Source organism: Choloepus didactylus, chromosome 6 (genome assembly GCF_015220235.1).
Source record: "Choloepus didactylus isolate mChoDid1 chromosome 6, mChoDid1.pri, whole genome shotgun sequence".
In the NCBI taxonomy this organism is placed as follows: domain Eukaryota; kingdom Metazoa; phylum Chordata; class Mammalia; order Pilosa; family Megalonychidae; genus Choloepus; species Choloepus didactylus.
Window position 1 is genome coordinate 110,136,707 of NC_051312.1, and position 25,355 is coordinate 110,162,061.

General features: G+C 35.8%; 2 protein-coding genes across 6 annotated transcripts in view; one reads left to right on the plus strand and one right to left on the minus strand.

Annotated features, from left to right (window-relative positions):
• MRE11 (MRE11 homolog, double strand break repair nuclease) overlaps positions 1–18,649 on the minus strand; it is a 77,226-nt gene extending 58,577 nt beyond the window's left edge. For 2 of the 3 annotated variants that reach the window (XM_037841142.1, XM_037841140.1), the window contains exons 1-7: positions 18,546–18,649; positions 17,586–17,713; positions 16,608–16,740; positions 12,056–12,216; positions 6,772–6,859; positions 5,874–6,015; positions 2,625–2,739 (exon numbers count right to left, since the gene is read on the minus strand). In XM_037841142.1, the coding sequence (XP_037697070.1) occupies positions 2,625–2,739; positions 5,874–6,015; positions 6,772–6,859; positions 12,056–12,216; positions 16,608–16,740; positions 17,586–17,605 (659 nt within the window). In that variant the 5' untranslated portion in view covers positions 17,606–17,713; positions 18,546–18,649. Of the gene's footprint in view, positions 1–2,624; positions 2,740–5,873; positions 6,016–6,771; positions 6,860–12,055; positions 12,217–16,607; positions 16,741–17,585; positions 17,714–18,545 lie in introns of those variants that run through there. The other variant, XM_037841141.1, reaches the window with a different exon arrangement.
• A 74-nt stretch (positions 18,650–18,723) lies between these two features.
• ANKRD49 (ankyrin repeat domain 49) lies at positions 18,724–25,038 on the plus strand. 3 transcript variants are annotated; one of them, XM_037838501.1, is made up of 3 exons: positions 18,724–18,848; positions 21,477–21,831; positions 23,498–25,038. In XM_037838501.1, exons 2-3 carry the CDS (start codon positions 21,574–21,576, stop codon positions 23,957–23,959), a joined length of 720 nt encoding a protein of 239 aa, XP_037694429.1. In that variant the 5' UTR covers positions 18,724–18,848; positions 21,477–21,573; the 3' UTR covers positions 23,960–25,038. The 3 variants fall into 3 exon arrangements, with proteins under 3 accessions (XP_037694429.1, XP_037694430.1, XP_037694431.1); XM_037838502.1 differs by having other exon boundaries at positions 18,848–18,982; XM_037838503.1 differs by lacking the exon at positions 18,724–18,848 and adding an exon at positions 18,873–19,047.
• Positions 25,039–25,355: the final 317 nt, after the last annotated feature.

Consider the following 25,355-nt stretch of genomic DNA (forward strand, 5'->3'; position numbering starts at 1 on the left):
CCTACACACTGGAGGCACAGCAGTGAACACACAGTCCCTGCTATAGTGGAGGAAACAAGCAATACAATCTGTATGATTTTTCAGGTGCTATAAAGAAGAGTCAAGAAAAAAGTGGCAGAGAAGTGGAGGGTGCTTCTCCAGGGAGGCTGGTCAGGAAAGGCCTCTCAGACAGTTGACAAGCAAGCAAAGAACTGAGATGAGAGATCAAGTATGAAAGGGAAGAAAGTAGCAGGCTGGGGGAATAGCTGAAGGGAGAGGTGCTGAAGTGAGAATGCGTTCACAGAGTTCAAGGAACTGTGAGATCAGGGTGGCTGAAGCAGAATCAACATACAGAAGAGCAGTAAATGAAAACAGAGAAGCAGCAGACTCGTGTATCTAGGAATGTTTTTATATATCTAAGTTTTGATATTATTGCAGTTACTGAAGAAAAGTAGAGTAACTCTCTGATATAACTCAATGCAATTCTGTTTATGGATTCCGACACTTTTATGAAAGAAAAGGTGAAGATTATATGCTAGCAGGTTGACTCTTATTTATTTGTGACCTAGAAGTTGATCAAAACATTCTTATTGAAATATTTCACATGACAAAATCTCTTCTGCTTCAAATTCTTCCTTCTTCTGCAACATGTGAAAGAAACCAGTTGATATATAGAAACAAATGTGAAATAAAGTAAAATGCAAAGGGATTCAAAATTCTCACTCGATCTAAGAAAATCTTTTATTTCTTATAAGTCCATAAAAACAACAAAAGAAGTATCTAGAAATGCAAACGGTGACAAAGGAATCACAAAACCAGAGTGGGAAGAAAGAAGCTGACCTAAGTAACAATGGAAAATGATGTTCTGACTAGATATAGTTACCACAAAACAAACACAAACACACTGTACCCTAGGCTTCTTACATGGTATGGGTTAGCAATTCTGAAATTACCTTATACGCAAATCAGGATTCAAAAAATCAGTAAATATAGTTAGATAATGAGAGCCAGATTTCTAACTATTAAGAGAAAGTTACAAATAAGGAAAAGAGGGACACTAAAATGAACCTTATGGGTCTGACTAGCATCGGTTATGACCTCATGTTCATTTGTTTGTTTAAAAATATATAGATGGGTAATAAATATAAATGTGTGCATATGCATGGGTGGAGTACATACTTATTTCTAACTGTTCGATGAGAGGGCTGGCCCTAGGAACAATAAGCACACCTAGTGCCAATAACTTCGTTTCTAATACACAATAAGCCTGGTGTATCTTGTGGTGCCAGAAAGTAAGTGCTAAAAAAAAAACAGAAAAAGAAGATAAAGAAAGAAAAGATAGGGCAAGTTGAAAGGGCACAGGAGCTACCCTGAAAGAGCTTCCAATGGCAAAAGCTGGAACAATTTGAGCAAAAAAAAGAAACATTTTACAAGTCTGCCATTCTCCCTTTCAGCCTGGCTTAAATTCTTGGAATCACTTCGATTTTTCCTTCTGACTTATCCCTATTTTGGAATAACAGAAAGTGTAGCAGACCTGGGATGCCCTGAGCAAGAGAAGGAACAACTCCCAGTTGTGGAAAAAGTAGTATGGAAACACACATATCAAAACTCTGGACGGTTCTTCCAAACTGGCATAACTGATTCCAGAGGATGTCATAAGTCTGTCTCCTAACACAGTTCTTTTATCTAGTATTTAACATAAATACCACAGAACATTCTGCATTCAATAAATATTTGTTCAATAAGTAATAAAATACATATAATCAGGCTCCAAATCTCTTGGATTCTTCTTTGATAACCTCAGGTTTGTCCCATCCATTATCAGTTTCACTGCCATCACCATCATCACCTTGTATTTTTTTTTAATGCATATAAATCTTGCTTCTTCAAGGCTCGCTCTCTTCTTTTCAATCAATCCTGTACCTTACCAATGGATTAAACATCTTAAAACTACTAGCAAAAGAAAGTTCATCTAGCAATATTTACACATTCTGAAAAAACACTTGCATATATGTACAAGGAGTAGGAGTAGGAGATGTGTACAAGAATGTTCATAAGCAAGATTTATAAAAGCAAAAATCTGGAACTAATCCAAAATATTCAGAAAAAGTATAACTATATACATTAGTGAAAAAACTACACTAATAAGCATCAAAATGGATGAATCTCACTATCATAATGTTAACCATAATAGGCTTGCTGTAAAACAGACCGCAAGATTCCACTTACACCAAAACTAAATAAAATATTCGTTATCTTATATATATGTGTGTGTGTGTATATGATTGAATAAAAAAGAAAAAACAATGGAATGATTAATTCAAAATTGAGGACAGTGCTTATCTCTGGGGAAGGGGGAGAGAGATAGGATCAAGGACTAGTATGGGATAATGCAGAAGTCACATTCTATTTCTTTGGCTGAATTTAGTAATATTATAACTTATCCATATGCTATGTTCATTTACAGGTATTAACATTTACTAAAAACAATTTCAAAATGCAGTCACACAAAGCAAATCTAAGTTTTGACTGATCCTGCGCTGACAACTTGAAAGAATAAAGGGCACTTTACAGAAATAAGTTTGGCAACAGAGGTTTTGGGAACTTCAATAATGGGCTCACAAATTTTCGCAGACTAATTTTACCTGTTCTGATGAATCACAAATAAGTTAAACCAAGAGTTTTCATCTTCTTTTGGTCTCAACATTGTTACTTTTTTATTGACAAACATTCGATAGAGCCTTTCATCTGGAATGGATCCTGAAATGGACATTATAGTATTTTAAAAGTTTTCTTACTTTCGTTTAAAAAATTAACATATTATGCTTCTAAATTACATGCTTCTCAAAGTATTTCATTTTACTATTAGAGATACATTTGAAATCTGGGATCATTATTTACAAGTAGTTATTTTCCTGGTTCTTGCATAACAGATGCTGAACACTTAGTTGTATTCAAATGATGTTTTCCATTTCAAGTTTATAAACCTTCAAAATCAGAAAATATGGAATAAAAATTTTAATTTGTTATGTTTAAATTCTTAGTAAAATTTCAATGATGTTTTTCACGAATATAAATTACAAATACATATGTACTTTTGATCTAACATATAAAATGCACAGAAAGATATTAAAAGTCATGAGATTAAAAATATAAATGTATTTTAAAAACACAATATTCTCATGGATATTATGTTTTAAATTAAAATACTGTATGTTTTAATAATTGAATAACTTTTAAATTCTTCCTGTACCCCAAAGGACTGCCTTGGTCTAGTGAAAAAGGACAACAAAAAAACAAGTAAACAAACAAAATAATTACAAATTATAAGTACTATAAAAAGGAAATAAACCAGGATGCTCAGATGGGGATAACAGTGGAAAGCAAGAGTTACTTCACAAGGTGATTAGGGAAGGCCCTCAGAAGATGACATTTAAGCTGAAACCTAAAGGATGAGGAAGAATCATCAATGCAGAAGTCCAGGGGCTAGACCACTTCTAGCTAGCTAGACAAATGGAATAGATGGCTGAGGTGGAATGCAGAACATGTAACTGAAGGTTGATCTATTTAAGCGTTAAAGCACAGAGAACATGGACAAAATGTGAAGAGAGGTAGATAAAAAATCTGAGGGGAAGAAGAGGGAAGTTTAGTCGGATGGCATAAGCTTCGAGGGAGCAGAGTGTTTTCAGGCAGGAAAGGAAGTGGCTGTGGGTAGCAAGAACCACCATCCCCTGCAGCCCTAAATCCAAGGGTAAAAGAACTGCATGAGACCCAGTACCCTCAGGCGCCAGCCTGGTTTCACTGAAGGCCTCAAAGCAAAGGCAACACTCAGAGAAGACACTGACGGTAGGAGGGAATTTGCTGAATATAAGACGAGAGTTCAAGAATGCATAGAAAAGGACTGGGTTGAGGGGAGGCATAGAGGGTAGAGAAAGGGACCAGGACAGGATGAGAGGTTGGGAGACAATGGATGACGGAAGATGTGTGGCTTCTGGTGGTGACTGGGGTAGAATAGGATCCATCTAGCCTGAAAGTGGGAGAAGCAACCATTTTCTGGAGATATGATCCCTAACATAGTGATTTAAAACACCTGTTATTGCTTTTTTAAGAAAGTGTATTTCACTTTCTGTGCTATCACTTGCAGAATCAGACATAATATCCAGATCTTATTTTCCATATTTCTAAAATACAGACATCAATGATGTGCTTTTTTACTTGGAGAAAGACTGTAAGCTCTACAGAAAGTCACTAAATCAACTGTCCATTACAATTATACTTTTAAAACTATATTCAAAAAAATTAAAATAAATAATTAGATCTTCTAAGGTCTCTATTATACTAAATATCACTTAAAAATTAAAGAATAAAGACTATGTTGAAGAACTGCAGTGTGAAATTTTTCCCCAATTTCTCTCAGGGTACTTTAAGGTTGATTCAAGATGGAATACAACTTTTACGATAGTCTAAACACAATAAAAACAATACTTAAAGCTATTGCACTAATCCTAAAGCAAATAAAACCTCAAGCTGAACTTAAACCAAGGAAGAAAACAATAAATGAACTTTAAATACATTATTTCTTGCCTCAAAAATACTTGAGAGAGAATCTATACAAAATAATGAATGCACTGTTTAAAATAGTGTTAGTAGGCCCTTTGGCCTTTCATACATAATGGAATAAGCCTAACAAAGAGGCTTTCACCTACTGGACACTAAATAAGGTGAAGATCATGAAGCTGATAAAGCATATTTTCTGAGCATTATAGATAAAAGTTCTAAATTAGCACCGTCTAACATAGGGATAACATGAGCCATTAGCGGAACACAAATGTATAATTTTAAATTTTCTAGTAGCCACATTAAAACAAATGAAAAGAAACAGGTGAAGTTAATTTTTAACAATTGTATTTCAAAGAGCAGATAAGTGTTTTGCTAGGCAACAGTGGAGAAAATAAATGGGCAGAGGACAACTGGTGTTTGTCTTAATAAATAACAAAATGTCATTTACATTGCTTAAACTTTACATAATACATTACACATATTAAATAAATAAAATCTACTCTGTTGCTGTAAACCTGAAAAACAACTCCCAGGTGTTTGTGTGTATCTTGAGGTGTAGCAAATAGCTGAGCTTGAGGCAGCATCATGCACAGCCTAACTGTGACCCTCCCCCGTCCCATCCCAGGGCCTCTGGCACATCCTCTCCTCACCCCACCCTGCAGGAGACCAGCAGCTTCAGGGACCTTCACATGATAGCTCCAGAGCACCAACTCAATATATATTTATATTAACTCAGTATACACTAAATATTATTTCAGCATGCGATCAATAGAAAAAAATTGAGATATTTTACTTTTTATTTTCCTAAGTCTTTGAAACCTGATGTGTATTTTACACTTACAGCTCAATCCAGAGTAGCCCCATTTCAAGATTTCAAGTGCTTGATAGCTACACAAAGCTAGTGGATACCATATCGGACAATGTATCTCTAGATCTTTCAAAGGCTTCCAAGACATCACACACACAAAAAATGCAGTTTTTCTAAGTATCCTATAATTCTACCTTTCGGGATGCTATATCTAAGTCTAAAAAAAGTGGAAAAATCAATAAATAGATATTAAATGAAAAATTTTTGTTCACCAAAATTGCTATTAACACCAAGAATGTAAGGACTATCAGTCCTAATTAAATACTAAAAAATTTTATCTGGCCAAAACCATCTTATCAATTTTTAGTCACCAACAAGGAATAATCCGTTTTCTTCCACTTTTTTCCAAACAACAAGGTTATCTACAGAATCTCATTTGCCAGTTGTTTGAACAACTAGATATTTGTTTATATCACTTTTACCAAATGGCAAAGTACATATAAATAATAAAATAAAGCCATCTTACCTAAACCATAGAGAGCAATTTTTGTGCTTCCTTTTTGAAGCAAAACTGGACTAATATCTATCTTCTCCACAGACATTGAACGTCCAAAGTGATTCACCAATCCTGCACAACTTAAAATGTCCAGGGCACAGAGTGCATCTGCCTGCACAAAATATTTTCAAAGAATATTAATGTGTATCTAAAAACAACTAATCTGCATATAATATTATTATATATTAAAAGCATACTCCATATACCAGTTAAAAAAACACAGATTAGGATACAGTCTTCTTAAAATCAAAATTATAACAGTAAAAGCATTTACTACCTTTTTTCTAATACTATTACAAATCACCTATTACAACAGGAATCACATGCTAAACGCAAAGTTAACATTTCATCAAAACTTATGTTTCACTATCACTACTGAAAAATTAAAAATCAGCCATGAAATAGGTGCTTTGTAATATTAAGGAGATAAATAGGTAAGACAAAAAGATATTTTGAATTTCAGACCTTTAATCTTACTTCCATATCAAACAGGCAATAAGAGAAGTTAATTTAGATTTAAAACTGTTGATAAAGCAATCATTTCCTATAGGTGAGATTTTATGAGATAACAGATACAAAACCACTTGATAAAACTGTAAAGCACCATACAAATGTTAGGTATTTTATTCCTACTTCTGGCTATTTACGGTCAGTACTAAAGAAATAGAAGCATGGCTCATGTACCAATTCTTATTCCAGAATTAAATAAAAATATAAAAAGGAGATAGAAACCTAAATGAATGACAACCAGTTATTTAAAAAGTCAATTTGACTATAAATTACTGGGAAGAAGGGGAAGAAAGTTCCACAGACACAATAAACTCGCCATTTCTAAACTTTCAACAAACTATGAGAACACAATAATTACCCCCGTGGGATCATCATGATTGCCATGAATACTAAACACCGGAATTGAAATATTGAGATTGCTGTCTTGGTAGTTCACCCATGGAAACCTTAAAAAAAAAAAAAAAAAAAAAAGTTAAGTTTCTGTAAGAGACGAAAGCTGTTTTCTCCGGTATCCTCCTCTAAAAAATAAATGTAATTGTAGGCAAATGGCATGATCTAAACTGGCAAATAACCCTAGTTTGGAGCTTTAAAAAGAAAAAAAAACATAGGCAACAATTTACTGCAATTCAAATTTGAAAATATCTCAAAGTCCTACATTTTAAGAAAACAATACCCAACAATAATAAATATTTGTAAAGTGTATGTAATAGTAGGATAGCTGATTAATGGAAAATTAATAGTCATTCAGAATCTTAAAAAACCTTCATGTAAGACTGTTATTTGCAGTGGCAGAAAAAAAAGTGTACTTTGGAATCCAAGAGACATAGATTAGAAATCCCAGCTCTACCACTTACAACCTGTGCAACTTGATTAAGCTGTGAAAATAATGTTCCAGGTTACCTCACCAATGAAGTAAATCAGAATCTACATAGAATTATTATAAGGATTAAATGACTAAATAAAATATCATCTAAGAAGTGTCCAGCTCAACACCTCACTCTTAACCTCCCCGATTTGTATATTTTATTTATCATATGTTATTTTCAGAATAAATTAAATATTCCCAATGACAAAAGGACAAAAGGGTATATGGTAAAAGTCTCCTACCCAATCCTGCCCCAAGCCATTCAGCATTTCTTCACAAAGGCAAATAATGTTAGCAATTTCTAGCAAATCTTTCCAAAGATATTTTATACCTACACAAGCAAATATATTTTTCCTCCTTACATAAATGGTATGCCCACTATATAGATTTCCACACCCTGCTCTTACCACTTAATATATTTTAGAAATCATCCCACATCAGTATATACAGTTTCCTTGTGCTTTTTGTCAGCTGCACAATATCCCATTGCATAGATTACTGTGTCTATATATATCCCTATTAAAGGACATTTAGAGTATTTCCTGTCTTTTACTTTATAAATAATGCTACACTGAGTATCTTGCCATTGTGAGAATACATTTGTATGAAAAATATGTAGAAAGGAATTTTTATGTCAAGGGTACATGCATTTCTAATTTTGATAACTACTGCTAAAATCGCCCTCCACAGAGGTTGCACAAGTATACAACAGCAACGTATAGAGGGACAGTTTCCCCTACCCTCACCAATACAGTATGTCATCAAGCATTTAATTCTATGCCAGTTCTCTCAACCCTGGCTGCATGTTATAATTTGTGGAGGATCTTTCAAAAAATACCAATACCAGGCCATACACCCAGAAATTCTAAGTTAATTGGCATAGAGTGGAGACTGGGCACCAGTATCTTTTAAGATCCCTGAGTAATTATAATGTACACCCAGGACTGAGAATCACTGATCTATGCCAACCTGACAGGAGAAAAATGGCTTCATTTTGTATATTTCTTATGGAGGTAGAACTTCTTTTAATATGTTTGAGGCATTTTATTTCCTTTTTTGTAAAATATGTCCATATTCTTTAATCATTTTTCTACTAACTTGTGGTTTTGGGTTTTTTATTAGTTGTAACTGAAAAGAACTATATATTTTTTCTAGGGAAATTAGGCCTTCATTTGCAATGAGTTGCAAATATTCTTGCTGTTGAACTCTCTTCTGACTCTTATTCAGGTGGTTTTTGCCATGCAGAAATTTATCTTTATGTAGACAAACATATCCATCTTTTCTTTTATGGATTCTGGGCTTTGGGTCATTCTTAGAAACCTTTTCCAGGTCTAGATTATTTTGTAAAATATCTAACAGTTTCTTCTGGTACTATTACTGAATAATTCATATTTTTCCCCAGAGGTGAGATGCCATCTTCATCAAATATTAAATTCATACATGTATTTGAAACTGAATTTCTGGCATTTCTATTGTCTTCCATGTATCTACCTATTGATTCATAAGCTTTACCACATTTTAATTATTGTAGCATTGTAATAAACTGTAATATCTAATTAGGCAAGCCACCACTCAGTAGTCTTATATTTCAGAGTCTTCCTGTTTTTGTTCATCCATTTTTTCTATTTGAACTAGTTAACAGGAAGGGAAATTATCCAGAATGCTGCACAAAGAGATAAAGTATGTTCAATATAAAAGAGAGGGTAAGAGATATAAAGAACATTCAGAGGAGAAAAAGAGAAAAAATGGCAAACAATGTTTGAAAACATAATGGATAACTATTTTCCAGAATTGTTGCAAAAACTAATTCTCAGATTGAAAAGCATGATGAAGCCCAAGGAAGATAAACAGAACTAAATCCACAGCTAAATACATCACAGTAAAACCGAAATGCCAAGAACAATGAGAAAACTAATAGCTACCTGAGTGTTTTCTTTATGCCAGTCACTACTCTAAGCAAATTTCAAATATTAACATGTATATTGGTTGGGGACAGCAGTTTAAAATCAGATGAAACTAAGATGAAAGATGGAAAAAGAGTAAAGTTAAAATGTTTCAAGTTTTAGATTGAAACAAAAGATGGGTAGAGACTGATCAGAATTCTTAAAAACAAAAATGTATGTTAAAAATTATAGGAATCATGTAAAACCCAATTTTATATTCAGTCAAAGTATCAATAAAGAGGAATGGTAAAAATAAAACCTTTTTTTACAAGCAAAATCTCAAAAAATTTACCTTCCAGTATAAACTTTCTTAAAAAAATATAAATAGATATATAAGAAATAAATATGGACATGTCCATATTCATGGGTATTGAGGACTGAATCATGTCCCCCACAAAAGGCAGGTCCTTTGGGGGTGAACCCATTAATAATAAGACCTTTGAAGAGGTTAAGGTGAGCCCAAACTGATTAAGGATGGGCCTTAGTCCAGTATGGCTGAAGTCTTTGCAAACAAAGGAAATTGGACACAGAGAAACCATGGGAAGAAGGTGGAAGTCAACAGAACCCAGAAGAGAAAGATGCCATGACGTGCAATGCCATGTGACAGAAAGACCAAGGATCCGAGGACTACCCACAGCCAGCCCCAGAACAGCACAGTTTTTAGGAAAAAAGTGTCACCTTGCTGGTGCCTGGGTTTTAAACTTCTCCTAGCCTCAAAACCATGAGCCAATACCTTGCTGTTGTTAAGTCATCCCATGCCATGGTATTTGTTTTAGCAGCTAGGAAACTAAGACAATGGATTAGTATACATACATATATTCCCTAGCTCTGTCCTGACCAAGAGCCTAGGATCAGTGACAACCCGGCAGCAACCTAGCAGTACACCTAGTATCCAGATTCTCCAAAAGGAACCAGAGCTCCTTGAAGAAACATGTGAGTCTAAAAGCAGGGAAGGGAAAATACAAAATTAACTTGAAGCACCTCGTACTGGCAAACCAGGAAAAAAAAAAAAAAAAAAAAAAAAGATGGGGTATGTCAAAGAAACACAGAAGCCTATCTGAAAGAGTGCCTAGCAGCTAAAACTGGAGCAATTTTAGCACACAATAAATTAGGATAATACTGGATTATAACCCAAAGCGTACAATGAGTTCCAAGTGATATAAACAATTTAATAAATTCCTATGGATTTAAATGGAATAAATAAATAAACGGGGAGAAGGGACAAATTTTCCTTACAGAAGAATTCCAATTCATAAATGTAGAAAGAATGCAGGAAATAGAAATTCGCCATCAGAACACTACAGTAGTAAGTGCTGCAGGCAAGATCCACCGATAAATTCTAATATTAGTGAGGAAATTTTAAGGAGAAACAGGCCACAGCCACAAAATATACCCCTCAAAATATTTATTATTTACTGTGGTGGTATGTAACATATGTCTACAAATACTTTGATACTCCTCCCTCCAGAAGTAGAGCTTAATTCTCTTTCCCTTGGGTGGGCTGGACTTAGTAACTCATTTCTAACAAGTAGAATATGGGAAGAGAAAAACAGTAACTTTGCAGCGGAGAAACCTGGCAGACCCCACTCCAACCAAAGGATCAAAGTTAACATCACCAGTGATAAGTCAGGTTGATATCATGTACTCCCCTTGATATGATGCTAGACTAGGGCCCTTTAACTCTGTGGTGTTCTTCCCCAAACCCATAATTTGAGTCTAATCATGAGAAAACATCAGAAAAACCCAAGTTGAGGGATATTCTACAAAATACCTAACCATTTGTTCTTAAAAATATCGAAGTCATGAAAGACAACAAAAGACCAAGAATATTACAGACCACAGAAGATTAATAAAACACTGTTTAGGAAAAAAACATGAAAGTATCTTTATGACTAAAATGTATTTTGTGAGTGCTGTCTTCACACTGTTTTGAGGGTATGGCTATAAACTCTCAATTCCCCCTTGCAGGCGTTTTGCTTAGCCCACACCTTCCTAATAGAGTTCTAACAATCCTGGGCTACAAAACACACACCAAACTGCCAGAAGCCCCAGATATCAAACATCTTAAGACATCCCCTTCTCCATAGAGTTTGTGGAATTATTCAAAATACCCAACCCCAAAAGCCCATGAAGCCTAATTACATACCCCACTTGCCATAACCACTTTCTACAGTTCTAGCTTGCTGGTACCCTTTCCCCAGGTAAAATCCCTGTGAGGTCCTGTGTGGCAGCCTTCTCTCATTTGGAACTGGAAGTAACAAAGAGTTTGCCTGTTATCTACTTGAATATTTTTGTTTTCTATCCCACCATCCACAAAGAATCAATAACCATATCCAATATGTAATTATAAAACAATGATACTATGTTCTAGATGGATTTCTTATATAACTCCAAAAGCATAAAACTTAAAGAAAAAGAGTGATACATTTGATTATTTAAAAATTTGATATTTCTGTTAACAAAGGACCCCATAAATAAAATCAAAAGACAAGCCACTAATTGAATATATGCTTGACAAAGGTTTAATGCCTAAGAAATAAAAATAATTTCTACAAATTAGTTAGAAGAAGATAAAAAGACACAATTTTTTTTAATGGGCAAACAGTAAGAACAGAAGAGGATACCAAAATGACCAGTAAAAATTCAGTCCCACTATTAAGCAAGGAAATGCAGATTAATACAATAATAATGAACAGTAAATTCAAAGAACTATATTTAATATGAAAATACCTTACACTGAAGGTGGAATGGCTAATTATTGGTATGTTTATGTGTCTTGTTCAGAAAATATTAAAGACAAGTAAACATTCATTCAAGCATATAAACATACTTACTTACTAAAACCAAAGTTGACAGACTGATCACTGATAATTTCAAACTGTATAGGACGATCACCCATGCAATATTTTCTTAGTAACTCCAGGCAGGTATGTAATGTTTTTCTTGACGGCTTATTTTCATGAAAAAGATCACCACCTAATAAAATAAAATCCACCTAAGCAACAGAAAATGGTGCAATAATTAGCGTGTTTTATAGCTAAAATTTTTAAATTTTAGATGAAAAAGTAAGGAAAAAAACAAGAACCTCATAAAAGACCTAGTTACCCATGGAGATCTAAAATTTTATTTTTTATTTATTCAAAGGGCCTGCCAATGCTGTGATTAACTTGACTCCAACTTGGGTTCCTGAGCTACCCTCAAAAAAGCTATCTTCAAATTGCTACACCAAGTCCCTCACTCATGCTACCCAAGAAGATCGTATTTCTTTTTTATTATTCAAATCAAGCATAAACTTAGCACTTTAATATAGCCTATGAAAGAGATAACCAATTCAATCTGATTATTCACTCAATTCATTCAACAATTATTGAATACCCACAGGCTCTGGTACCTAAGGAAATAGCAAAACACAAAATAGAAGATGTCCCCACCCTCATTAAATACCGACAATGTGTGTTGCCCAGTAATGGATCCTAGGATACAATGATGAATAAAATGAAATCCCTTTCCTAAGTGCGTTCAATGTCTATTGGAAGAGACAAACTGTTAAGGCAGCTAAACATAGTCAGACTCTGACATGAAATAAAATGGATGTAAACAAACCAGGATCAGAGATGACATTACAATTAATTCTAAGTGAGGGGAGGCAATGAGTCGGAGGAGAGAGTCTGCAAAAGCTGCATCAACGTGAACACACTGGCACTGTACTATGAAGGATAAATAAGATTTCAAGGAATAACATTCTAGGAAAGAAATACCAAAAAAAAAAAAAAAAGCCTGACATACTCCCACTTTCAAAAAGTGTACAAATCCACCTAAAGAAATTAAAGTTCTTAATTATCAGTTAATAAAAAAGTACGGGATTTAAGCTAGGCCTTCAAAAATGAACAGGATTTGAATCAGGAAAGAAAACAACCATAATCAAAGGCATGTAAGAACCAAAACAAAATCAACAAAGAAAATTAAAAATATTAAAAAAAACTGGCTGCAGGATGGATTGACAGATAGAAAGAAGGAAGAAAGGGAGGAAGGAAGGAAAGAAGGTAGGAGAGAAGGGCAAATGAGGCAAAATTTTAAAAGTTGATAGCTCTGGGTATCTGGACAGGGGGTATGTTGGAGTTCTCTGTATGGGTTTTGTATTAATTTTGCAACTGTCCTGTAAGTTTGAAATTATTTTTTTTTTAAGTTTATAAAAAAAAAAAAAAAGAAAGAAAGAAAAGAAATACTGGCTTGTGACTCCAGGGAACACTCAGAAGGATACAACTTGCTTCTCTGGTACTCCTGCCAAAAGTACAGAACCTAAATCTAACAATAAGGAAATATCAGACATGCTCAAAACTCATGCCAAAATATCTAGCCTCTACTCTTCAAAAATATCAGGGTTGTACAAGACAAAGGAAGACAGATTAAAGGAGAATAAAGAGTCATGGCAATTAAATGCAATAGGTAATTGCGGACTGGATCCTGGACACCACCACTTTGCATCCAAATTGCTATAACAGACATTACAGGGTCATTTGGCAACATCTTAAAATTATATAATCATATTGAATCAATATTTATTTCCTGGTTTTGATAAATGTACTGTGGTTATATATGTAATATACTCTCAAATGGTTCGGAAAAATATATAAAGAGAGACAGAAGGATAAAGCAAATGTGGTAAATTGTTAGAGAATCTGGATAAAGAGTAAGGAATTCTTTGTACTATTCTTGCAACTTTTCTGTAAGTCTGAAATTATTTTAAAATTAAAAGTTAAAAAAAAAAAAAGACTGCAGCAACTAGGGAATAAAATAAGGTAGGTTGGGCCCATGTTATAGAGGACTTAAAAACTCAGGAAGAATTTAGACTTGTTTCTATAAGAAATACCAGGTACAAATTAAGGGAAAGAGTAAATATAATATGCAGCTGGAAGTCTCAGAATGCAGGGTGGGGGGGGAGTTTAAGATGAAGGGAAGCAGGAAGTTAACAAAAAGGAAGGAGAGGACAGAGGAAAGGGAAGAACATTCAGGTTCAATCTAGGGGAATAAATGTGTAGGGCCTAAGAATTAAAAGAGAAAGATCACAGACAGGATTCTCTGGCAAGAAACAGACCTCCTTTAACTGCAGGTTTCTCTGCCCTTAGGGAAAGAGGAATCTATTTTAAGAGAAGACAATACTAGCCATTTCCTCATTCAATTACAAGGGTCTCTATCGCTTGGTAGATCCATTCAAGGGACTAGGAATATAACATAAATAAGCAGAAAAGGTTTTTCACTCCCATGGAGTTTACTTTCTAGAGAGGAAGACAGATAATAAATTATTTCATATGGTGATAGCAGCTATTAAAAACAAAAAACACGGAGTAATGTAATAAAGAGTGCTTGAAGGTATCAGAGGAGACTTCTTCAAAAGGGCAAAACTTGAACTGCAAACAGAGAAGTAAACCATGCCAAGGTCAAGTGTTCCAAGCAGACGGAAAAGGACCCAGAGTAGAACAGGCCAGCAAGGATGAAGCACCAGAAACAAGGGAGCGAGTCCTACATGATGCCTCCTGGCAGGCACCACATCCAGATGAACTTTGCAGTTTGAAAATTTATTTTAGATTCAATGGAAGGTCATTTGAAAGATTTTAAGCAGCAGAATGACATGAGCTGATTCACGATTTAAAAAGTTCACTGTGGTTGCTATGCTGAATAGAGATGCAGGGGAAAAGAATGGAAGCAAAAAGACCAATGGGAGATGCTGCAGTCCAGGCAAAATATAATCAAAGTTTTGGGCTAAGTTTATAAGCATTAAGATAAACTAGTGGAGAGGTTCCAGATATATATTCTGGAAGTAGAACCAACAGGGCTCACATATAAGTTGAATATTTGGGGTGGGGGGAATATGGGAGATGGAGAGGGAGGGAGTTAAAAATGAGAGATAAAAATTTAAATGATTCTCAAGTTCTGCTTAGAACAATTAAGATGCCTATTATGTATGGATGAGTGGAGGAATGGGGATAAAAACTAAAGGACAAATGGGGTGGGATGGGGGGATGATTTGGGTGTTCTTTTTTCACTTTTATTTTTCATTCTTGTTCTGGTTCTTTCTGATGTAAGGAAAATGTTCAGAGATAGATTGTGGTGATGAACGCATAACCACGTTATCATACTGTGGACAGTGGATTGTATATCATGTATGATTGTATGGTGTGTGAATGTATTTCAATAAAACTGAATTTAATAAAAAACAAACAAACAAACAAACAAACAAAAAGATGCCTATTAGACAGCCAAAGGGAGATAACATCTAGGCAATTGGATACAAACTTAGAACTCCAAGGAAAAGTCAAGGCTGGAGATATTGATTTGCAAGTCACCAGCATTTATGTTTTTTTCTCTACTCTCTCCTGGGCTCTAGACAGACATTTCAACAGCCTGCAGAAATGTCTCCCTGAATGTCCTACTAGAATCTCCAATTCAATAGGCCTAAATCAGAATTCATTACCTTCCCAGATAAAGAATTTGCCTATTTCTCTTACTGGTACCACCATCCACCAGGTCCTAACATACCTCAGTCATACTCATCCTCTTTTGTCTCTTCCCCATCCTCTACAACTAAATAAAGTATGTAAATCCTTTGCAACATGTGTTGCATTCACTTCCCTTTTCCATCCCCAATACCACCATTTTAAAAAGCCTCAAACTGCTTTCCAAATCATGACATACCCTGCTGCCAGAGACTCTACTGAATGGAGACAAACTCCTCAATCTGGCATTGGAAGATGCAGTTCGAACCTGTTTCTGCATGCTTTTTAATATGTGGCCTACTAGTGAGCCAGACTGACTTGCTGTTGCCTTACCATACCATTTCGTCTCATCTCTGGGCCCTAACTCCTGCTCTACCTGGAATATACAATCTCAATGTTCTTCACTCATCAAAAGCCTACCTATTCTTCAAAGCCCAAGTTAAATGCCACCTCCTTCATTAAGCTCATCTTGCCATCCTCATCTGAATGTGATCTCTCCTTCCTACCCAGGAAATGCTGTTTATAATTTTCTTATGGCTCTTATCATGTAAGACCTTGCATCAGAGGTTTCTGGACAATTATCTTAGCTTGCAGGCTGGCTAACAATACATTTTTTGAGAGCAGAAACTATGATAGTCATCACCTATATCTCAAACAGAAGCTGCCACAGTATTTTTTTTTTTTTTTTTTTTTTACAAAAGTAGCTCCTTTTACAAAATAACTCCTACTTGAATTAAGGGCACAATAACTGCTTTTGGCTTTTAGTATAATGACATTTAAGTGACAATGTAAGCACATAAGCCTATAAAACAAACCACTAACTTTAGAAGGGAAAAGAGCCTGTTGACTAACGGAATATAGTAGAAACAACAAAAATGCAACCCAAACTTACCTCATTTTCCTGGGCAAGTTTGAAAATTTCATCAAGTGTTACAAATGTATCATTTCCTCTTACAGCATCTTTCTCCATAAATCCAAGATGAATATCTGTTGCAACTAAGATTTTAAATGTATTTTCATCATCACTATATTAAAAAAGAAGAAATGTTTGAACACAATTCATGAAAAGGATGCTCAGCAAATTGTGACCTAATTTATAAGATATACTGTGGCAGTTATGGAGTAAAATCATTTTCCTAGCCTTAAATTTGGTCTAAAACTTTGTAATATTCAACCAGTCTTTAATGTCACATAATTTTCCTATCGCTAACTCAATATAGAACAAATGTACATACGTTTTAAAAAGATTCTGAAATTGCTTCAAACATTTATAACCTCATTATAGCCAGTTTTATACATTCAAATACAACCTGGACCTGAAAAGGCTGTTTTCCTATCTGTTCCACAGCAAAAACCCAAGAGGACTTGAGCCCCATCTCTACCTGATTTTGCATTATTCCAGGAAACTCAGCGTTAACTTGTTAATTTTAAAAGCCCGTCCTCTAACTTTATATGTGGGTTTATACTAATATGCTAGTAACTGACATTCAGGCCCCTAAGAACACTTGTCTCTACTCTCTAAACAAAGTTAGTTTTGCATTAATAAGTTTGGTCAAATTACCAGAGTTGTTTACAATTTAATTTAAATTTAGCACTGTTCAAAAGTAAAAGGAAACCTAAAAGCATAAACTTATAAGCTATAACATATAACAAATTACTACAAGACCCCAATCAATAATTGCATATTATCTTAGTAATAAATATAGTATGGATTTTTAAACATTCCAAGTATTCTTTTTTGATGACTAAAACTTCTTTTCATAAGCAAGCTCTTTATTTACTAATTTGTTAAAGTTTTCTTTTATGGTGGTGATAGTTGATGGGCTTTAGAAACCCTAAGCAACGGAGTCTAGAAGATAGAGGCGCTTACAGTGCATCTGCAGGACTCATTTTTATGTTCAGTCCAGCTCTTCTGGGGCAAGGTTCCCTCTCCAAGCACCTGTGGGTCCTGTGATCAAATATGCCAGGAAATTCACTTGATTGCCAATTCTCCAAATTCTAAAGACAAAATTATATTATTATAAAACACATTTTTAAAGGCTGCACATATTTAACCAGCATGATTTAGGTTGCACAAGGTAAAGATTTCTTAAAGAAGCAGACTGGCTATTTTGAAGTAGTCTCATTTTCATCTAAACACATATTACACTTTTATATTTTAATACACTAAGAATAGAAAATAACATCTTCAGTGCCATTCCAGTTTCACTATCAACGATTAAATTCATTTCGTATTTTTTTTTCTATGCCCTTAATGGGAAACATACAGACAGCGTCACATACCCGTGGTTCTGATTTAAAACACTAACAACTCTGTATGTGCAAATTTTTCCTAAGTTGCATGGATAGGCTGCTCTAGGGCATGAAGGGAACCCCCTACTTCCTGCTCAAACACAAGACTTTTGAAAGGAATGAGTGGAAATAGAAGAGACCACGTTTAAACCTAGTGTAAATAAACCACAGGATCAAATATGCGGTCCACGATGAACACCCGCAGGTACCAGCAGGGCTACTGAAAAAGCCAACATATTTGGGGAGGAGTGGCTGCCACCGCGAAACAACCCCTCGCACGTCCTGAGCCCACGGTTCCTTCCGGATTCCAAGTTTCAGTATGCCCACACCATGGGACTCGGCTCTTGGACGCCAGAATCACGGAGCTCCAGGACCCCTCCCCAACAGACCCTGTTCGGTGCCCCCCACAGACGATTCAAACCACTCCGAGCTTCCCCCCTGGGAACTCGCATAGCTGGAGGCAGGTACGAGTCCTAAACTACCCCACACCTGGGCCTTCTCAACGCGCCACCTCTCGAGTTATGAGGCTATCTTTTACCGGGAAGAACGAGTGGCATTCGTGAGACGAAAGGCGAGGAGAACACCTCCAGCTTGCGTCTGAGAACCTGGCTTGACCACAAAGCTGAATTAGGCGGGAGAGAAACGCAGCTCTTTCTCTCGCGATACCTTATTGATAACGTAAGAAGACTCAAGGTCTCTTCAGCTTTCATTGGCTGCCGAGTGCAGTGAGAAGGCGGGGAAAGTAACCCCGAGGCACCGCCCTCGCGCAGGAGCCAATCGCGAGCAGCGAGGGGACAAACTCCGGAAGCGAGATTCGCGGCGGTGATTTCCTTTCGCTAAGGTGGGTCGCTCTTTTCCATCCCTGACCGTGGGTTCTGGTCGTCTCGCGCCACCTACACACTTCCGGGCCCAAAGGAGCGGGTCACCTGTCAGCGCCGACCGAGCCTTGCAGATCGGACCGTGTCCTGGTCCTAAGTAAGGATGGAGCGACTTCTCCTCCCCCTCGTAGCTGTTTTGAAGGCCGCAGGCGCTACTCCCGGGTCTGTGAAGTGACCGCAACCCCCTCTCCCTCACCCCTATCCCCGCTCGCCAGAGGTAGAGCATTCGAGCCCTCTAGTGTACAGATCTTTATTCCTTTCTTTCCCTTGCTGTCGCTTCTGAATCCCTGGGTTCAGCACATCTGTATTGCTTTGTGCCGAGAGGACTAACAAATGATGCAGTAAAAAATAATGTGGAACTTTTGAATTAGAAGATTTGGTCTTCCGGTTCTATCGAAGGACCCTTGATCTAGGGCAAAGTTGTTTTAACTTATCTGAACCACAGCGCCTGTATCTGGAAAATAGGTTTTGTAGCCCCCCACCTGCCACACAGTTGTCTGTGAGGAGCTGGCATAATTTAGATCGCTTTCAAAATGGACTGTGTGCTTTAAATTAAGAAACAAACCCTATCTGATCTGGTGGAATATCATCCAGCAAGAATCTTGATAGATATTTTAAACACTGATTCAGGGAGATGCACTTAAATTTGACCTTTTAATTTAAATCTACCAAGAAAATTTTATATGTTAATTTGGTGTATCTTGGGCATTAAATTCAGAATTTATAAAACGTTTTTATATGAAGGAGAGGTATATGGGGGAGGGAAGGGAAGATATCTGTGCAATAACTATAGGTGATGAAATTAACAAGCAAACTTGACATTATTTGTATCTGTTAAGTGTTTAATGAATTGATGTAGGATCACTTTTGCACTGTAAAGTTCAGGGAATAGTTTGAGACTTGAAGGAAACAATGGGAACTCCAAAAGAACTTATAAAACATAAAGCAGTTCTGATAGGGTCTCTCAAAAACTTTTAGTTCCTAAAACTACTTAGAAGAATCAGGGACTCTTAGAGATGGAATAGCCTCTAAAAGGCAGCTGTTTCAATCTCTGAAAATCTGGACAAGCTTTGAAAATCCTTTAGTCCAATCCTTCCATGTTATGAATGAAGTTAACAGGTCCAGAGAAGTTACTACTCATGAGTGATAGATTTAAACTTGAGTTTAGTGCTTTTGCCACTGGCAATGAAATCTAATACACATCAGGATTGTGTACTACTAAAGTCATGAAATTAGATAGAAAGAAATGAGTATCTTAGGGGACATAACTAACTCAGGAATCTTAGAATCCATTCCAGGCAAAATCAAGTGATAGGGCTTTAATTAAATTCAATTCTACAAATATTCCTTAACACCTATTATATACAAGCAGGACATAAATATAGTTAAATATAGTCCCTTTCTTTAAGCCTATAATCTTTTAAGGGCCTAAAACAAGAAGTGGTGGAATAAAGAAGACAATATGTAGCGCGCACACAAAATAGAATGCTGAGAAAGATCTAATTGGGAGAATCAAAAAAAACAGAACCTTGAAAGACTGGTAAGATTTCAACAAATATAGTTGTGAGTCTGAAGAAACAGTCTTAGTGAAGGTATTTTTAAAATATTTGTTATTTTCTTTTATTGGTTAAGTTTTATTTAATATGCTGTGAAATTCTTTAGTCTGATATTGCTTTATAAATTAATATGGCAGCCCAGCAGGAAAAACATCACTTCCTTCAGGAAGTTTTCTGTGATCATTTATGACTGGATTATTTATGACCTTCTCCCCCAACTCCCATATATTATAGTATCTGAAACAGTCCTACCACAGCACTTATCATTCTGTCTGCCAGTCATCCCCAATACACAGTAAGCTTAAGGTCAAGACAAGGGTCTTGTTTCTAATTGAATCCTCATGCCCAGAAAAGTTGGCACATGCCAGGCATTTTAATGCCATTTGTTGAATGAGGGATGGACAGCCAAAATTAAGTTCAAAACAAGAAAGAGACAACTAAGAACTATAATTGTCTGCCAATGAATAGGAGTATTTTTTAAAGCAGTGAATTTTCCCAGGCCCAAAATTATTAAAATAGTAATGGGATAATTATTATGGATGTTATAATAAAGATATCTGCATTAATAAGAGATTGGAACAGGTGCCCTTTGGAGGCTATTCCATCTCTAAGAATCCCTGATTATTTGAAGTAGTTTTTTAGGAACTAGAAGTTTTTGATTCTGCTCATATTATCTGTATATCAGGTTTACAAAAACCTTGACTGTGCCTGTCTTTATCGTATTAGTTATACTTTAAACACTTCAAGCGTTTATCACTCTTAGTATAATACAATAATACCTAAACCAATAGATTCAAAATAATGAAATTATAACCATTGACTTAGTAAAAGGAAGGAAAAAAGGCAGGAAGTTTTAGACCCTTAAAGATCATAGATAACTGAAATCTGTTATTTCCAATATTTAGTGAAAGTAAAGGGTAGCAGTCATGAGAAAGACACTGAAAAGTTTAGACAGGGTTTATTTGCACGTTATCTATTCTCTTGAGACAGCCTCACTTACTGTTTTACTAACAATTTTTGTGTTTGTGTTTTCAGACCCTGATGAATAAAATAAACCAGACATAATTAATCTCTGGAAAGATTATTTATACCCTGGCATTTGAAATGCTTTATATTTAGAAGAGCAGTAAAAATGGAAAAAGAGAAAGTAAAGGATGATAAAAAACCAGACCCAGAAAATTCCCTGGACTTCTCTGAACATTTTAACCAACTTGAATTGTTGGAAACACATGGACACCTTATTCCCACTGGTACCCAAAGTCTCTGGGTAGGCAATTCTGATGAAGACGAGGAGCAAGATGAAAAAACCGAAGAGTGGTATCAGTTACAAGAAAAGAAAATGGAAAAAGATCCAAGCAAATTGCTTCTTTGGGCTGCTGAAAGAAATCGGGTAAAAAAAATTAAAGGGGAAACCAAAATAGAGTGGCAAAAGTATTGGGTTTGGAGTTAGAAGACCTACCCTGCACCTCTGTTTGGTTGTAACTTTGGGCAGATCATACCATCTCTGAACTTCTTATTTTCTTATCTGTAAAAATGGACATTGTAGTATCTCTTTGTACAGGGTTGTAAGGATCAAATGAAACAAAGTACATGAAAGCACAGATTAAACTACAAGTCCCATACTAGGTATTATTTGGGGATTTAAGGGTAATTACCTATAAAGATATCAAGCAATCATCTATATTTTTAAATCATTTATATTACATCATTAGAGTCATCCTAGAGACATTATCATTTAGGAAAGTGAGGATGGGAATTAACATTTATTAAGTATCACTATACTAGGAGCTTTACTACATTATCTGATTTAATCCTCCTATACACCTGCAAGATAGAAATTATTCCTCCCTTTTACAGATTAAGAAATTGAGATTCAGGAATACTAATTTGCCCTGGGTCATCAAGATAGAATTAACATCAAAAGTCTGTTTTTCCCACTTGGCCACTTCTATTGCAGTATATTAAGTTCTCTCATGTCTGTGTTAGTTAATTGTAATGGCTAAAAAGTACTTGCATTTTTAGGTAACTTTTAATGCAAGAGGATCTTGAAGCCCACAATGAGCTGTAGACCAAACTGAAAATCACTACCTGAAAGCATGTCTCTAAGGTTCTAGTGAGAAGGAATTGAGCTCTTAATTCCTAGATTTCCTTATTATTGTTTTATTCTCCTGAAAAAAGTTTTATATACTGTGTATGTTGGTGTTGATAAAAACTTTTAATGCAGTTTAGGATCTCACAGTTTTATTGAGCAATTCAGAATCAGGCAGCATCCCATCTAGAAAGTAGAAGCACCCCTAAGTAGGTGGAAAGGAGGAGCTTATAATTGGGCAAAGCAGAAGGAAATGAGAAAATGTTCTGGTTGGCTGATGTTAAGTTTTCCATTTGCATGGGGGTGTCTTATAAAGTGGGGAACAGATATATATTGTGTAGTATAGCATACTTGTCCATTTTAGCAGGCAGTCCCTACTGGACCAAGACCAGCTAATCACTAATGTTGCAGAAGTTGCAATTTTGTTGAGACTGCTCTGCTTTCTTAATCAGTCCCATTCTTGGTCAGTTTTTATCTTTAAAAATAAAGTCCCTACCATATCTAAGAAAGAGGGCTGCTCCTGGCAACTGGCATTGCAGGTGGCTTGTTTTTTTTTTTTTTTTTTTTTTTAATTTAATAGTGTGATGACCTAATACAGAAAGATTAATTACTATGTTTTCTTCACAGAGAAGATATAAAATATTAAAAACAATTACAACCTATGTTATTCATCTAGAACTAAAGCTTTTGTGCAATAAACCAAAATTGGACTGAAAATAAATGTACAGTTAGATATTCACAGTCACATAATTAAAAGCAACAGAGTATGTGTGTCACTAACTTGTTCATTCTTAAATCAGTTGCCCTTTCCTCCACAAGAAGAAATTTTAAATAATTTTCATTTTGAAGTCATGTACTAACAAGTAAGTTTTTATTTAGCTTATTTAAACCCAGCACTCCTAGACAGTTTTGTTTGCTTAATTGTTTTGGTTCGAGTTGGGTTTTTTAAAGATCTTTTTCATCTCAGCTTACTACAGTGCAGAGACTACTTTCTGAGAAGGCTGCTCATGTGAACACTAGAGATGAAGACGAGTACACCCCTCTTCATCGAGCAGCTTACAGTGGACACTTAGATATTGTCCGAGAGCTGATCGCACAAGGGGCTGATGTTCGTGCAGTGACTGTGGATGGCTGGACACCCCTGCACAGCGCCTGCAAGTGGAATAATACCAGAGTGGCCTCCTTCTTACTTCAGCACGATGCAGATATCAATGCCCAAACGAAAGGCCTCCTGACCCCCCTACATCTTGCTGCTGGGAACAGAGACAGCAAAGATACCCTAGAACTCCTTCTGATGAACCGCTACATCAAGCCAGGGCTGAGAAACAACTTGGAAGAAACTGCATTTGATATCGCCAGGAGGACAAGTATCTACCACTACCTCTTTGAGATTGCGGAAGGCTGCACAAATTCTTCCCCTCCGTGTTAACGGTTCTCATAATTTTCATAAGTTTCTAAGAACCAGTGCCTCCTTTGTGTGAGATGTAAAATATTCCAGTGATACAAAATTGACTTCAGAAGTCTTACTACCAAATTCAGTGATTCTCATTATGATGTCCTTCCAAGTCAATTGTCTGACCTTAATGTCAGATTCATTTGAAAGTTGTTTGGATATATCTTTAATGATTTCTGTGGAGTCTGTGATTTTTATCAGAAATAATTTTAACTTACCTATACTTAAAAATATGACACAGGTTGTAAAGAAAACTAAAGAGTTTTTTGGTGCTGATCCAAGAGAATTGTATTTTAAGTATCCTACATCTTGGATCTTTGCTTAGTATTTAGTATATTGACATGTACTTTTATACTTGAGCTAAATCTTTATTAAATTTCCCTTTTCTGAACTCCCCTTTTTTTCCAGGTGAGGCAACTCAGAATTTAAAACTCTTAAATATACTGGTGCAGTTCATCTGCCTTTTCTATATTAACATAGCCAGATGCTTTCATTTTAAACCAGAAGGACTATCTTATTAGTGACTTTAATTACTTTATATGTTAGAAGAATATAAAAAAACCTAGATAGCCTTGTCTTTTAGAACATAGAGCATTTTCAGGAAAGCATTAGCCCATGAATGTGTAACACTGCCTGCCCTACAATAATTCACATGATCCTGTGGACAGTCCTACCTCACCCAGGTGAACCCACATGATCCTCACTCCACTGTCGAGTCAGTATGACCTTTTAGACATGCACACAGCTATACCTTGGTCCCGGAGATCATAGTGTGTCTGTTCTCTAGCTGATTTTACTTGCCTAATCCTGATTTGGGCACTGTTCATTGAGCACACAGGAAATGTTGATTTTCCAAGGCCCTCATTCTATACAAATGGTGCAGTCAAGGTGACAAGGGGAAAGGAATTCTAAGAATGAGGGGATGATTACTAGACTGGGGCTAGAACCACAAAGTGGCTGAGACTTTTTTGAAAAGCCATAGTGTGGATAGTGACAAAAAAAGCATTAATATAAATATTCAAGAAAAATAAAATGTCAAGTTTTGAAAAACAACAAAAAGGCATGAATTCTTTTTTACCTGTTTATGTCTTCCTTGGATTCATAACATATTTGTTCATCCATCATACATTTATTTAATAGCTACTCTCATCTCTCCAGCAACAGTTTCCCATTGACTACTTAGCCCCTCTGTGACTATTCCCAGAAGGTTTTCTCTAACATCTCAACACCAGGACTAACCCCGGAGGAAGGGAGCTAAACCAATTGCTGTTTTCTTCAGTTATATTTTTTAAACGTCCACAAAGGTGTTTCTCTTTTGAGCCAGCCCTCGTAGGCCAATCACCCAAGACTAAGTAATCATGTTATTCAATCA

Excerpts from the sequence above, each read along its gene's own strand:
- ANKRD49 (XM_037838501.1), top strand. The coding sequence starts at position 21,574 with ATGGAAAAAGAGAAAGTAAAGGATGATAAAAAACCAGACCCAGAAAAT. Across the intron at positions 21,832-23,497 it reads GGGCTGCTGAAAGAAATCGG|CTTACTACAGTGCAGAGACT; the intron begins GTAAAAAAAATT and ends TTTTCATCTCAG.